This window comes from Neophocaena asiaeorientalis, unplaced genomic scaffold (genome assembly GCF_003031525.2).
Source record: "Neophocaena asiaeorientalis asiaeorientalis breed wild unplaced genomic scaffold, Neophocaena_asiaeorientalis_V1.1 scaffold5, whole genome shotgun sequence".
In the NCBI taxonomy this organism is placed as follows: Eukaryota; Metazoa; Chordata; class Mammalia; order Artiodactyla; family Phocoenidae; genus Neophocaena; species Neophocaena asiaeorientalis.
Window position 1 is genome coordinate 16,024,213 of NW_020174698.1, and position 15,824 is coordinate 16,040,036.

General features: G+C 37.3%; 1 protein-coding gene across 1 annotated transcript in view; it reads left to right on the top strand.

Moving 5' to 3' along the window:
* Positions 1–14,017, top strand: part of LOC112409109 (centrosomal protein of 85 kDa-like) — a gene marked incomplete at its 3' end in the record, with an annotated part of 157,824 nt that extends 143,807 nt beyond the window's left edge. The window contains 2 exon segments of the mRNA XM_024759020.1: positions 1,881–1,998; positions 13,955–14,017. Coding sequence (XP_024614788.1) covers positions 1,881–1,998; positions 13,955–14,017 — 181 coding nt within the window.
* Between the last annotated feature and the right edge of the window lie 1,807 nt (positions 14,018–15,824).

Here is a 15,824-nt window from a genome sequence, read left to right on the forward strand (position 1 = left end):
CAGACGGATTCTTAACCACAGCACCACCAGGGAAGCCATTATTTTTGTATTTTTGCACTTTGTTCTGAGCCCCAAATTGCCCTCAGTTGGAAATCACTGCTAACTGATACCCTGTAAATTATGAAGTTTTGGCATTTGGGAACAGGCACAATTCCGGGCCCGATATGAGCCTCAGGCACTGTTTCTTCTAATCTTTTTGGCTAACATATCCCCCACCCTCACCCCATAACGCCCCCTCCCTACTTAAAGTAGTTTCTTCACGCATTCGTTAGTTAACACTCAACTGAATACTCAAGGGTGGCTCTGCACTGTGAACTCTAGCTGCCTTGGTTTCTCCAGATTACCAGCTTTGTTTTTTCAACTCAGAGAGGTCACTTTCCCTGTTCAGAGGCTAAGGCTTAAAACGCTAATCTCTGGCAATCTTAGGACTCATAGAATTTGTTGTCCACCTCCCAGAAGTCACGGTGACTAATTGCCTGTTATCCAGTGTCTTGAGAGTCTTTCTTACCTGTATTTTGTTCCATTTTGTAATTATGTCAAGGGGAAGGGCAAAACTGGTTCCTGTTACTCCATCTTGACTGGAAGAGGAAGTTTAGTTTTCTTTGTAAAGTTTTACATTATTTGAAAAGTACCATGTGACTAATCTCTCCTAACTTATCTGTTTCCTGTTTGATGTTTTCTGTGTGGATGTTCTTAAAGGATAGCATATCTGAAAAACAAATAAAAACAGCTCTGAATAGCATAAGCTCTTTGATGCAGTCTGAACTTGCTCCAAAAGTTATTTTGTAAGTAATTTTGGAAAACATCAAGCTATTTGTTTACCCACATGTATCCTTATTATTCCTTGAAAGCACGTGCTCTTGCTCTCTTTTGCTCTCACTCTCTCTCTTATAACCTTAGTATGAGACTTATTAAATTTTTGAAGATTAATGATAATACATATAAAGGTCTTAGCATGTTGCCTGGCACATAATGGTTTTCAAATGTTTAAGGATACATATTCACAAAAGTTAAATAATTTGATTAAAATAAGCTATGGGGCTTCCCTGGTGGCACAGTGGTTGAGAGTCCGCCTGCCGATGCAAGGGACACGGGTTCGTGCCCCGGTCCGGGAAGATCCCACATGCCACGGAGCGGCTGGGCCCGTGAGCCATGGCCTCTGGGCCTGCGCGTCCGGAGCCTGTGCTCCGCAACGGGAGAGGCCACAACAGTGAGAGGCCCGCGTACAGCAAAAAAAAAAAAAAGCTATGATCCACTGAGGAAATACTTGAACTTCAGTGTGCCTGGTTCCAGCATGAGATTATATTAAAATGAAATTCCAGAGCTATCCAGAGATGCAAATCTGCCACCATGTGAGTTCTCCATCGTTGGTGATGTTTATGTGTAGACCATGCAACCTGGATGTTGTAGATAAGATGCAGGCATAGTACAGCAGTTGAGCTAGATGATATTTATAAAAATACCTCTCACCCCGACAATGAAATTTTCAGAAGCTTCAATTGGTATTAAGTGTTGAACAGAATTTGGACGAATGGAAATAATAATATTAAGGTAAAGACATTCCAGACTGAGATTGAAACAGTTTTTATGTTAGGCAACAAGAAGAAAGAGAGCAAAGCATGACTTTGTTAGAATCTAAGAAGAGTATTCTACAAAAGATTATGTTCTTTAAAGTGTTAGAAGTACTCTACAGTATAAACTTTTTCTGTATTTAACATATCTCATGGTACTGTGGTTTAAAAAGATTTCCTATTATGAATTTTATGATTGGTCATACTTTTAACTCTTATGCCAAATTAGAATACTGAAAGTTCTGCTTTTAATTATCACTTAGAAAAGTACATTTTTTGTAACGTGGTACCTCAACTTATGTTTTGCAGGCAGAAGCAACAAATTACCCACCTGCATGAAAGAATAAGGGATAATGAATTACGAGCACAACATGCCATGTTAGGACATTACGTAAATTGTGAGGATTCTTATGTGGCTAGTTTGCAGGTAAGATTATAAAGGATTTTGTAGTCGACTTATTAGTAAAACATGTAAATTATATACTAAGCTTGAAAGATTAGGACATTTTTTGGAGTTAATAATCTGTTCACATTGTTCATATTTATATGTGTAGTGAAAGATGTCCAAGTGCTGTTTTCCATCTGTCCAGTTCACACCCTTTCCCCACACAAACAGGAGCTACTATTAACAGTTTCTAGTGTAGCCTTCCAGAGTTGACTTATATCACAACAAACACATATAAATGTATCTTATCCTCCTACCTTCACAAAAAGTATCAAAATAAATACAGTACAATACACCTTGCTTCTTTCCCTTAATATTATATAAAATTATACAAAATACAGTGATTATTTTCATACCATTACATAGGCAGCATCCCTTTCCTTTGCTTTTACAGCTGCTTGATTTCCCATTTTATGGAGACAGCATAATTTATTCAACTTCTCTCTACTTGTCAAAATTTGAGTTGTTTCTAGTTTGCGACTATTATACATAATCTTATAAAAGTGAAATGCTGTACTCATTAAACAATAACTCACCATTTCACTTCCCGACCCCTGGCAACTACCATTCTACTTCATGTCTCTATAATTTTTATTACTCCAGGTATCTCATGTTAAGTGGAATTATACGGTATTTGTCTTTTTTGTGACTAGCATATTTCACTTAGCATAATATCCTCAAGGTTCATCCGTGTTGTAGCATGTGTCAGAATTTCCTTCCTTTTTAAGGCTGAATAATATCCCATTTTATGTATACCACATTTTGCTTTTCCCCTCATCTTTCAATGGACACTTGGGCTGAATCCACATTTTAGCTCTAGTGAATAATGGCTGCTGTGAACATTTTTTATATTATTTATTTGAACATGGGTGTACAAATATCTCTTTGAGACCCTGCTTTCATTTCTTTTGAGTATATACCCACAAATGGAATTGCTGGATCATATGGTAATTCTGTTTAAATTTTTGAGGAACTGCCACACTGTTTTACCACAGTGGAGGTACCATTTTGCATTCCCACCAACAGTGTACAAGTGTTCTAGTTTCTCCACATTGTCACCAACACTTGTTATTTTCTGGTTTTTGATAGTAACCATCCTGATGATATCTCATTGTAATTTTGATTTGCATTTTCCTAATGATTAATGATGTTGAGCATCTTCATGTGCTTATTGGCTACTTCTGTATCTTCTTTGAAGAAAGGTCTATTCAAGTCCTTTGCCCATTTTTAAATTGGACTTTTTGGTTTTTTCTTTATTGAGTTTTAGAGATTCTCTATTCTGGATATTAATCCTTTCTCAGATATATGATTTGCAAATATTTTTTCTCATTCTGTGGGTTGCCGTCTTATTCTGTTGATAGTCCTTTGTGTCTTTTCCTGCACGAGATTTTAAAATTTTCACGAAGTCCGATTTGTCTACTTTTCTTTTATTGCCTGTGTCTTTGGTGTCGTAACCAAGAAATCATTACCAAATCCAGTGTCATGAAGCTTTTGCCACATATTTTCTCCTAAGAGTTTTATAGTTTTAGGTCTTACATTTAGGTCTTAGATCCCTTACAAGTTAATTCTTGTATATGGTGTTAGGTAAGGGTCCAACTTCATTCTTTTTGCATGTGGATATCCAGTTTTCCCAGCGTCATTTGTTGAAAAGACAATCTTTTCCCCATTGAATTGTCTTGGTACCTTGTCAAAAGTCATTTGACCATATATGTGAAGGTTTATTTCTGGGTTCTCTATTCTATTCCATCGGTCTATATACGTCTCTCCTTATGCCAAAACCACATTGTTTTGATTACTGTAGCTTTGTAGAAAGTTTTGAAATCACAGAGTGTAAGTCCTCCTCTGTCCCCCTTTTTCAAGATTGTTTTGGTTATTTGTAGTCCCTTGAGATTCTATATGAATTTTAGGGTGGGTTTTTCTATTTATGCAAAAAATATGTTATTGAGATTTTGATAGGGATTGCATTTGAATCTGTAGATCACTTTGAGTAGTATTGACATCTTAACAATATTAAGTTTTTCAGTCCATGAGCATGGGCTGTATTTCCATTTATTTGTATCATCTTCAGTTTCTTTCAGCAGTGTTTTTTAGTTTTCGTTGTACAATTCTTTTACTTCTTCGGCTAAGTTACATCTTAAGTATTTTATTCTTCTTGATACTATTGTAGATGGAATTGTTTTCATAATTTCCTCTTCAGATCATTTATTATTAGTGTGTATAGAGATGCAATTAAATTTTCTGTATTAACTTTGTATTCTGATACTTTGCTGAATCCATTCTTTTTTTTTTTTAATTTCTCCAGCTCAAACCCAGGAGGGTGGAGATACATTTTTTTTTTTTAATATTTATTTGGTTGCACTGGGTCTTAGTTGCAGCAGGTGGGCTCCTTAGTTGTGGCATGTAAAGTCTTAGTTGCAGCATGCACGTGGGCTCTAGTTCCCTGACCAGGGATCAAACCCAGGGTGCCTGCGTTGGGAGCATGGAGTCTTATCCACTGCGCCACCAGGGAAGTCCCTGAATCCATTCTTTATTGCTAAAGAATGTGTATGATCATATCATCTGTGAACAGTGATAATTTTACATCTTCCTTTTCAATTTGGATGCCTTTAATTTCTTTTTCTTGACTAATTGCTCTAGCTAGAACTTCCAGTACTCTGTTCAGTAGAAGTGTTGTAAGTGGGACTCCTTTTTCCTGATCTTAGAGGAGATGCTCTCAGTCTTTCACCATTGAGTATGATGTTTGCTGTGGGTTTTTTCTATGTAGTTTTTATTATGTTGAGTAGTTTTCTTCTTTTCCTAGCTTTTTGTGTGTTTTTATCATAAAAGGGTGTCACATTTTACTACATGCTCTTTTCAGCCTCAGTTGAGATGGTTGTTTTTCTTTTTTTGCTGTTTTTGTGCTGTATAATAGCATTGATTGACTTTTTTTTTTGCGGTATGCGGGCCTCTCACTGTCGCGGCCTCTCCTGTTGCAGAGCACAGGCTCCGGACGCGCAGGCTCAGCGACCATGGCTCACGGGCCCAGCCACTCGGCAGCATGTGGGATCCTCCCGGACTGGGGCACAAACCCGCGTCCCCTGCATCAGCAGGCGAACCCTCAACCACTGCGCCACCAGGGAAGCCCGCATTGATTGATTTTTGAATGTCAAACCAGCCTTATATTCCAGGAATAAATCCCACTTAGTCATGGAGTATAATCCTTTTTATATACTGCTAAATTCAGTTTGCTAATATTTTGTTGAGGATTTTTATATCAGTGTTCAAAAGGATTGTTAGTCTGTAGTTTTCGTGTAGTGTCTTCATCTGGCTTTGGTATCAGAATAATGCTGACCTCAGAATAGGTTAGCAAGTGTTCCATCCTCTTCCAGATTTTAGAAAAGTTTGAGAAAGATAGATATTAGTTCTTCTTTAAATGTTTGGTAGAATTTGCCAGTGAAGCCATCAGGTTCAAGGCTAGGGCTTTTGCTTGTTTGGAGACTTTTGATTACTGATTCAGTGTCCTTACTAGTTGTAGGTCTACTCAGATTTTCTACTTCTTCATGATTTAGTGTTAGTAGGTTTTGCTTCTAGGAATTCATCATTTCATCTAGTTTTTCCACGGGCTTCCCTGGTGGCACAGTGGTTGAGAGTCCGCCTGCTGATGCAGGAGACACGGGTTCGTGCCCTGGTCCGGGAAGATCCCACATGCCGTGGAGTGGCTGGGCCCGTGAGCCATGGCCATTGAGCCTGCGCGTCCGGAGCCTGTGCTCTGCAATGGGAGAGGCCACAACAGTGAGAGGCCCACATACCAAAAAAAAAAAAAGAACATCTAGTTTTTCCAATTTGTTGAACAGTTAATTCTTTATACTACTCTTTTATAATCCTTTTTTTGATAGAATTGATATTGTCTCCATTTAAATTTCTGATTTTAGTAATTTGAGTCTTCTTTTTTTCTTGGGCCATCTAGCAAAAGGTTTGTTCATTTTGTTCTTTTCAAAGAACCAACTTTTGGTTTCATTTATTTTCTCTATTATTTCTCTATTCTTTATTTCATTTATCTCTGCTCTGATCTTTATTTTCTTCCTTCTGATAGCTTTGGATTTAGTTTGTTCTTCTTTTTCCAGTTCCTTATGTTGTAAAGTTATGTTGTTGATTTGAGATCTTTTTCTTGTTTTCTCCATATGGATTTAATATGTATTTCTCCTAAACTGATGTTGAACTTCTTTTTATATATTTAAGACTTATTCATGTTTCTTTTTCTGTGAATTGTTTTTTCGTATTTTTTGCTTATTTTTTCTGTATTGGTTTTTTTTGTTTATGGATTTTATGAACCCTTTAATGGAAAAAAGTTAATTTCTTTTACATATAATTTGATCTGATAATGTATTTTCTGAATTGTCATAATATTTTCATTCTATTTATATCATTTTCTCATTCTTTTCCTTTATTTTTTTCTACCATGAAGTCTAATTCTGATGAGTATTTTATAAATAAACCATTTTGGAAATGAACCCATTTAACAAACAATTATTAAACATCCACTGTGTTAAATTCTGAGGTCACAAAAGTGAAAAATAGTTCGTGCCTTCATGAATCTCAAACTATAAAGGGAGAGACCATATAGGTAAACACATTTACCCAATCCTTTAAAATTTATTATGATTCCTATAGATTAGGCATTGTCTAGGTGCTAGGAATAGAAATGTGAATGAGATTGGTTTTGTCCTTGAGAGTACAGTCTAATGGGAACACAGACATAGGGTCTGAGACGCCTCATAACAAAATTTATATGGCCGGAAGGACTACTTTCTCAAATTATTACTGTTTTTAAGAATTGTCCTTAATATTTGTTTTTATATATTTCTATGTAAACTTTATAATTGGCTTGTTTATTTACAAAAAGATGAAAAACTATTGGCAAATTACTTAATGGTGGTATGTACTTCTGTTTGGTCACTTTCATTAACATCTTTATTCCTAGAATTAAAAAAAATCAATTTAAGTGGAATTCTTTCCGCCATTATATTTTCAAACTTGTAGTTTTATTAAAGGCATTGTTATATTAAAATCGGGACATATTAAAGACCAAATAACTATCAGACTTCTTTGAGGCAGAGGCACTTAACAGATTCCAGCTTGTTTATCATACTTCAGTTACTAGTGTATCAAATACCTTGTTATTATGTGGCTTCATCTTCAAGTTCCATCACATGATAGCAAGGCTCTGTCATACTGAGATTAATAGTGTACAGTTATTCGAAAGTGGTATTTCTATACTACTTAAGTAGTATAAGTTGCTTTGATAAGGTATTTTAATAGAACCATCCAGTTTCTCCTTAAAACTTTATTATTCTGAATAAAGGTTTTACTTGAATTATACAATTATTATATTACCAAAAGCATTTAAAACTTAACATTATTTGCAAGCTGAAGAAAATGTTTTTTGACACAGCATCAGGCCAGAAGAGGGCTCTCTAAGTCAGTATGCAAGGACAGATAGAAATATCTGGAAAGGTAAGGAAAATGGGCTGCTAAAAATATTAGAAGAATTTTAAATTATGTGGGGAATTAAAAAATTGTTGAGAAATTCATTTTAAAAGATAAGTACAATTAATAAAAGGAAATACAAGGAAAACCCTAAGTACTAAATGAGATGATAAATAAACATTTAAAATGATATGATAAATAAACATTTTTCCAGGAGATTGATACAGAGAGTGGATAAAACAGCAAAAGTTTAGGAGAAACAACTAATAAGATAATAAAGTTTTCTTTAGTGAAGGAATTATTTTGGCATGTGAATAGTGTTATTTTTCTTCACTTTTTCATTGAACAGATTTGACATGTAATATGGTGTAAGTTTAAGGTGTGTGGCATGTTATTTTGTTACATTTGTATGTAATATGATTGCTATTGTAGTGGTATTTATCACATTACATAACTTATATATAGTATGATATAATTGTCTGTATTCATTACACTGTGCATGAGGTTTTTATGGCATATTTACTACTTGTTAAAGTTTTACCCTTACCATCACTCTTATCCCCTGTGGGAGCTCCCCACCGCCCATCCCTCGTAAGGAGGTACTCTTATGTTTTTTACAGGTTTAACTTTTTTGATTCCACATATAAATGGTATCATACAATACTTGCCTTTCTCTGATTTATCTCACTTAGAATAATGTGCTCAAGGTCTACCCATGTTGTCTCAAATGGAAGATATCCTCCTTTCTCGTGGCTGAGTAATATTCCATTGTGTGTTACATCTTTTGTCGATTCATCTGTTGATGGGCATTGGGCTGTTTCCATACCTTGGCTGTTGTGAATAATGCTGCGATAACCATGGGGGGGGATGCATGTATCTTGTAGAAATCCTGTTTTCATTTCCTTTGGGTATATGCCCAGAGATGGAATTGCTGGAACACATGGTAGATTTGTGTTTTATTTTTTTGAGGAGCCTTCGTATTGTTTTCTGTAGTGGCCACGCCAATTTACATTCCCACCAACCAAGTTTGTTTTTGTTTTTTTTTAAAACATCTTTATTGGAGTATAATTGCTTTACAATGGTGTGTTAGTTTCTGCTTTACAACAAAGTGAATCAGTTATACATATACATATGTTCCCATATCTCTTCCCTCTTGCATCTCCCTCCCTCCCACCCACTCTATCCCACCCCTCTAGGTGGTCACAAACCACCTAGGTGATCTACCTGTGCCATGCGGCTGCTTCCCACTAGCTGTCCACCCTACGTTTGGTAGTGTATATATGTCCATGCCACTCTCTCACTTTGTCACAACTTACCCTTCCTCCTCCCCATATCCTCAAGTCCATGCTCTAGTAGGTCTGTGTCTTTATTCCCGTCCTACCCCTAGGCTCTTCATGACATTTTTTTTTCTTAGATTCCATATATATGTGTTAACATACAGTATTTGTTTTTCTCCTTCTGACTTACTTCACTCTGTATGACAGACTCCAGGTCCATCTACCTCACTACGAATAACTCAATTTCATTTCTTTTTATTGCTGAGTAATATTCCATTGTATATATGAGCCACATCTTCTTTATCCATTCATCTGTTGATGACAATTAGGTTGATTCATGTCCTGGCTATTGTAAATAGAGCTGCAATGAACATATTGGTACATGACTCTTTGTGAATTATGGTTTTCTCAGGGTATGTGCCCAGTAGTGGGATTGCTGGGTCATATGGTAGTTCTAGTTGTAGTTTTTTAAGGAACCTCCATACTGTTCTCCATAGTGGCTGTATCAATTTACAATCCCATCAACAGTGCAAGAGTGTTCCCCTTTCTCCACACCCTCTCCAGCATTTATTGTTTCTAGATTTTTTGATGAAACCATTTTCTTAATTGTTTTGGGTTTGTTTTTGTAGATCTTTTTCTTCTCTTGTGTTTCCCACTTAGAGAAGTTCCTTTAGCATTTGTTGTAGAGCTGGTTTGGTGGTGCTGAATTCTCTTAGCATTTGCTTGCCTGTAAAGTTTTTAATTTCTCCATCAAGTCTGAATGAGATTCTTGCCAGCTAGAGTAATCTTGGTTGTAGGTTCTTCCATTTCATCACTTTAAATATGTCACAGCACTCCCTTCTGGCTTGTAGAGTTTCTGCTGAGAAATCAGGTGTTAACCTTACGGGAGCTCTCTTGTATGTTATTTGTCATTTTTCCCTTGCTGCTCTCAATAATTTTTCTTTGTCTTTAATTTTTGCCAATGTGATTACTATGTGCCTTGGCGTGTTTCACCTTGGGTTTATCCTGTATGGGACTCGCTGTGCTTCCTGGACTTAGGTGGCTATTTCCTTTCCCATGTTAGAGAAGTTTTTGAGTATAATCTCTTCAGATATTTTCTCGGGTCCTTTCTCTCTCTCTTCTCCTTCTGGGACCCCTGTAATGCAAATGTTGTTGTGTGTAATGTTGTCCCAGAGGTCTCTTAGGCTGTTTTTATTCTTTTTTCTTTATTCTGTTCCGCAGCAGTGAATTCCACCATTCTGTCTTCCAGGTCACTTATCCGTTCTTCTGCCTCAGTTATTCTGCTACTGATTCCTTCTAGTGTAGTTTTCATTTCAGTTATTGTATTGTTCATCTCTGTTTGTTTGTTCTTTAATTCTTCTAGGTCTTTGTTAAACATTTCTTGCATCTTCTTGATCTTTGCCTCCATTCTTTTTCCAAGGTCCTGGATCATCATCGCTATCATTATTCTGAATTCTTTTTCTGGAAGGTTGCCTATCTCCACTTCTTTAGTTGTTTTGGGGGTTTTATCTTGTTCCTTCATCTGGTACAAAGCCCTCTGCCTTTTCCTCTTGTCTGTCTTTCTGTGGATGTGGTTTTTGTTGCACAGGCTGCAGGATTGTAGTTCTTCTTGCTTCTGCTGTCTGCCCTCTGGTGGATGAGGCTATCCAAGAGGCTTGTGCAAGTTTCCTGATAGGAGGGACTGGTGGTTGGTAGAGCTGCCTGTTGCTTTGGTGGGCAGAGCTAAGTAAAACTTTAATCCACTTGTCTGTTGATGGGTGGGGCTGGGTTCCCTCCCTGTTGGTTGTTTGGCCTGAGGCGACCCAACACTGGAGCCCTACTGGGCTCTTTGGTGGGGCTAATGGCCGACTCTGGGAGGGCTCGTGCCAAGAAGTACTTCCAAGACCCCACCACCACCACCACCACCACCCCCGCCTCTGCAGGAGACTCTCCAACACTAGCACATAGGTCTGGGTCAGTCTCCTATGGGGTCACTGCTCCTTTCCCTGGGTCCCGATGAACACACTACTTTGTGTGTGCCCTCCAAGAGTGGAGTCTCTGTTTCCCCCAGTCTTGTCGAAGTCCTGTAATCAAATCTCGCTAGCCTTCAAAGTCTGATTCTCTAGTAATTCCTCCTTCCGTTGCCAGACCCCCAGGTTGGGAAGCCTGACGTGGGGCTCAGAACCTTCACTCCAGTGGGCAGACTTCTGTGGTATAATGTTCTCCAGTTTGTGAGTCACCCACCCAGCAGTTACGGAATTTGCTTTTATTGTGATTGCGCCCCTCCTACCATCTCATTGTGGCTTCTCCCTTGTCTTTGGATGTGGGGTATCTTTTTTGGTGAGTTCCAGTGTCCTCCTGTTGATGATTGTTCAGCAGTTAGTTGTGATTCTGGTGCTCTCACAAGAGGGAGTGAGAGCATGGCCTTCTCCTCCGCCATCTTGAACCAATCTCTAGTTCATTTTTGTGGAGGGTGTAAGGTCTGTGTCTAGAATATTTTGGGGTTTTTTTTTTTGCATGTGGTTGTTCACTTGTTCTAGTATCACTTGTTGAAAAGACTGTTTTTGCTCCATTGTACTGCCTTTGCTCTTTTGTCATTAGATTGGTTGACTGTATTCATGTGGACCTATTTCTGGGCTCTGCATTCTGTTCCATTGACCTGTTTGTTTGTTCTTTCCCCAATACCACACATTCTTGATTACTGTAGCTTTACTGTAAGTCTTGAAGTCAGGGTGTCAGCCCTCCATCTTGGTTGCTTCATCTCCTTAAGTATTATGTTGACCATTCTGGAGCTTTTGTTTTTCCGTATAAACTTTAGAATCAGCTTGTCACTATCCACAAAATAACTTGCTGGGATTTTTATTGAAATTGCATCGAATCTATAGATCAAGTTGGGAAGAACTTGACATCTTGACCATACTGAGTCTGTCCATGAACAGGGAATATCTCTTCATTTATTTTGTCCTTCTTTGATATCTTTGATCAGAGTTTTGTAGTATTCCTTGTATAGATCTTGTATATATACATTTTGTTAGATTTATAGTATTATGTTTTTGAGGGTGCTAATGTAAATGGTAATGTTTTTAGTTTCAAATTACACTTGTTCATTGCTGTTATATAGGAAAGAAAGTGCCTGACTTTCATATATTTCACTCCACTCTCTTTTTGCTCGCATGGTTTCTGAGAAGTTGTATAAAGCTCTTATCTTTTCCTGTCTATAGGTAAGGTATTTTCTCCTCTGGTTTCTTTCACAATTTTTTTAATCTTTTATTTTCAAAAATTTAAATATGATATGCTTAAGTGTAGTTTGGGGGCATTTATTCTGCTTGGTGTTCTCTGAGCTTCCTGGATCTGAGGTGTGGTATGTGACCATTTGGGGAAATTCTCAAATCATATTGTTTAAAATATTGCTGTTTTCTTTCTCTCTCTTCCTTGTGGTGTTCCCATAAGATGTATATTACAAGTTTTGTAGTTATCTCACAACTCTTGGATATTCTCTTCCATTTTTTCCAATCTTTTTCCTCTTTGCTCTTAAGTTTTAGAAGTTTCTGCTATCATATCCTCAAGCTCAGATTGGTTCCTGCGCCAGGTCCAGTCTACTGATAACCACATCAAAGACATTCTGTTTCAGGGTTTTTTGTCTCTAGAGTTTCTTTTATAGTCTTTCCGGCTCTGTTCTTATATTATCCATCTGTTCTTGAATGTTGTCTACTTCAGCAGTAAAGCCCTTAAGCATATTAATCATAGACATTTTAAAAAATGTCTGTTCTGATAATTCCAACATCTGTGACATATCTGACTCTAGTTCTAATGCTTGTTCAGTCTCTCCAGATGTACTGATAAAAGGAAGTGTGGTAAGTAGGACTTTAGTAATGTCATGGTAGGGTGTGGGGCAGGGGAAGCATTCTCTGGCCCTCTGACTTAGTCTTTTCGTGAGCCTGTGCTCCTGGACTGTGAACTTCACCAGTGCTTCTTAGTTTTTTCTTTTCCACCCTTAGGTAGGACAGGATGGCTAGAGGCAACTGAGTTGGATATTAACTCTTCCCCCATGTGGAAGGCTAGAGGGAGCTGGTTTGGGATTTTTTCCTTCTAGGTATGTTAGTTCCCTTCTAGGTAGGTTAGTCTCTGGTAAAGTAGTTTCTCCTGAGGACAGGCCTTGTTAAGAAGAACATAGAGCTTTGGCATTTCAGAATGGTTTCTTTTCTCCTCCCTCTGCTGGAAGCACAAAGGGATTCATTGTGAGGACCTGGTAGAGCTTCTAGTGGTATAATTCAAGAATATTGGGTGTCCCCTATGACTGGGTGCCCCTGGAGATTTTGATTCTCAGACCTTCACTCTGAGCCTCCAACAAATTCATCAATTACAGTTCTGGTTTTCCTACTTCAGCACTGGTTCCCATGGATAATTCTGATCCAGTAAGTGTGATTTTCTTTATTTGCCTGTTTCTCCAATTTTGGGGGTTGCAGTTTGCCCGATAACCTCACTTCTCTGACAGATCTAAGAAGAGTCGTTGATTTTTCAGTTTGTTCAGCTTTTCACTTGTCGGTAAAACAGGTTGGCAATTTCTGAGCTCATTATATGCCTGACGGGAAATTGTAAATCTGTATTCACTTTTTTACAGTTTCCTAGCCTATCCTGGCCATTTTTCTGGGTTCTAGACCCATCTCTTTGCCTGATGTTCATATATATTTGTATCTTAATATTAAATTGATATTAACTGGCATCTTAATATCAATAGGCTCTAATTGTAATTAAGTACGTTTGCTTAAACCTGTTCTCCCACATGACCTACTTACCTCTGCTCAGAATATGATCTTCCCTGTTACTTAGACTCAGAATTTCAAACCTTTAGTTATCTTTAACATTTCTTGTCCATTCACACCTTAAAAAATAATTTTCTCTGAATCCTCTCATTTCTGCTTCCAGAGCTTCTTCCTTCTGTTCTCAATATTCTTGTTCAGCTCCTTGGTTTTTTCAGCTAAATAGGTTAGGATAATTTCTTAAAGTGATATATTCATATCCATTCACCATATCCTTTAATTCATCTTGTTCATTACTTCCAATTGTTATAGTTCTGTCTTGTCCTTTTTCTTCTTTTCTTTTCCCTTTAATCTAAAGTTACTAAGAGTTTACACACTATGGTGAGTGCTAGGGAATACAGAGATTTACAAAACAGAGTTCACAGACTTCTTAAACATGTTACTTTCTTGTTCTAGAACCATCACCGGATTCCCATTTCCTATGCATTAAGGTTGAATTCTGAACCTTGTGATTCTAAAGTATGGTCTCACGTAGATGTTTTAATTTTCTCTTATATTCCCCCCTCTTGTAACCTAAACTTTATGGGTACTCTGTGCATATATTCCGTCTTTTACCTTTTTAAAATTTTCTTTCTGGAATGCTTTTCTTTCTTTCTCTGTTCCTGCCAGAATCCTCCTTATTTTCAAAGTCTGTTCCAAAAGCCACCTTTCCAGTAAAGCCTTTTCCCTCATTCTCCCCATGCCCTTTTCATTTATCCTCCCACCTTCCAACACTTTGTACTGAAGATGGCTTTTCTTTGGCTGCCATACTATATTGTATCCTGTATATAATTATCTAAGGGTTTCTCTTATGCTTCTGATTAGAATTTGAGTTTGTAAAGGGCAGTGCCTGAGTCGGTTATCTTTGAAATACCATGCACATGATGAATGCTGTTTATATAATCAAAATTTTTTTCCTTCCAGTTTTATGGAGATATAATTGACATACAGCACTGTATAAATTTAAGGTGTATAGCATAATGATTTGACCTTCATGCATCATGAAATGATTACCACAGTAAGTTTAGTGAACATCCACCATCTCATACAGATACAGAATAAAAGAAAAGAAAAAAACATATTTTTTCCTTGTGATGAGAACTCTTAGGATTCACTCTCTTAACAACTTTCATGTATAGCATACAGCAGTGTTCATTATGTTTATCATGTTGTCCGTTACATCCCTAGTGCTGGAGGTTTGTACCTTTTGACCCCCTTCATCCACTTCCCCTTCCCCCACCCCTGCCTCTGGTAACCACAGATCTGATCTCTTTTTTTCTATGAGTTTGTTTGTTTTTGAAGTGTAATTGACCTACAGTATTATGTTAGTTCCTGGTGCACAACATATTGATTCAGTATTTCTGTACATGACAGAATGATCACCACACTAAGTCTCGTTACCTCCTGTCACCATACAAAGATATTCCAGTATTATTGACCCTGTTCCCCACACTGCACATTTCATACCTGTGACTCATTGATTTTGTAACTAGAAGTTTGTACCTCTTCATCTCCCTCACCTGTTTGTTCTCTGTATCTATGACTATTTCTGTTTTGTTATGTTTGTGCATTTGTTTTGTTTTTTAAATTCCGTGTATAAGCAAAATCATATGGTATTTGTCTTTCTCTGTCTGACTTAACTTCACTTAGCATAATAATACCCTCTAGGTCCATCCATATTGTCGCAAATAGCAAGATTTCATCTTACATTATATCTGAGTAATATTCTGTTGGAAGGATAGATAGATAGATATAGATATCACCTCTTCTTTATACATTCATCTATCCATAGGCACGTAGCTTGCTTCCATAGCTTGGCTGTTGTTCACTGCTGCAGTGAACATAGGGTTGCATATATCTTTTCAAATTAAGTGTTTTTGTTTTCTTCAGATAAATACCCAGGAGTGGAATTGCTTGATCATATAATAGTTCTATTTCTAATTTTTTGAGAAACTGACCTACTGTTTTCCATAGTGGCTGCACCAGTTTGCATTCCCACTAACAGCACATGAGGGTTCTTTTTCTCTGCATCCTGGCCAACACTTTATTGTTATTTGTTGTCTTTCTGATGATAGCCATTCTGATAGGTGTGAGGTTGTATCTCACTGTGGTTTTGATTTGCATTTCCCCTACGATTAGTGATGTTGAGCATCTTTTCATGTGCCTGTTGGCCATCTGTATGTCTTCTTTGAAAAAATGTTTTTTCAGGTCCTCTGTCCATTTTTTATTTATTTTTTGATGTTGAATTGTATGAGTCCTTCGTATATTTTGGATATTAACCCCTTAT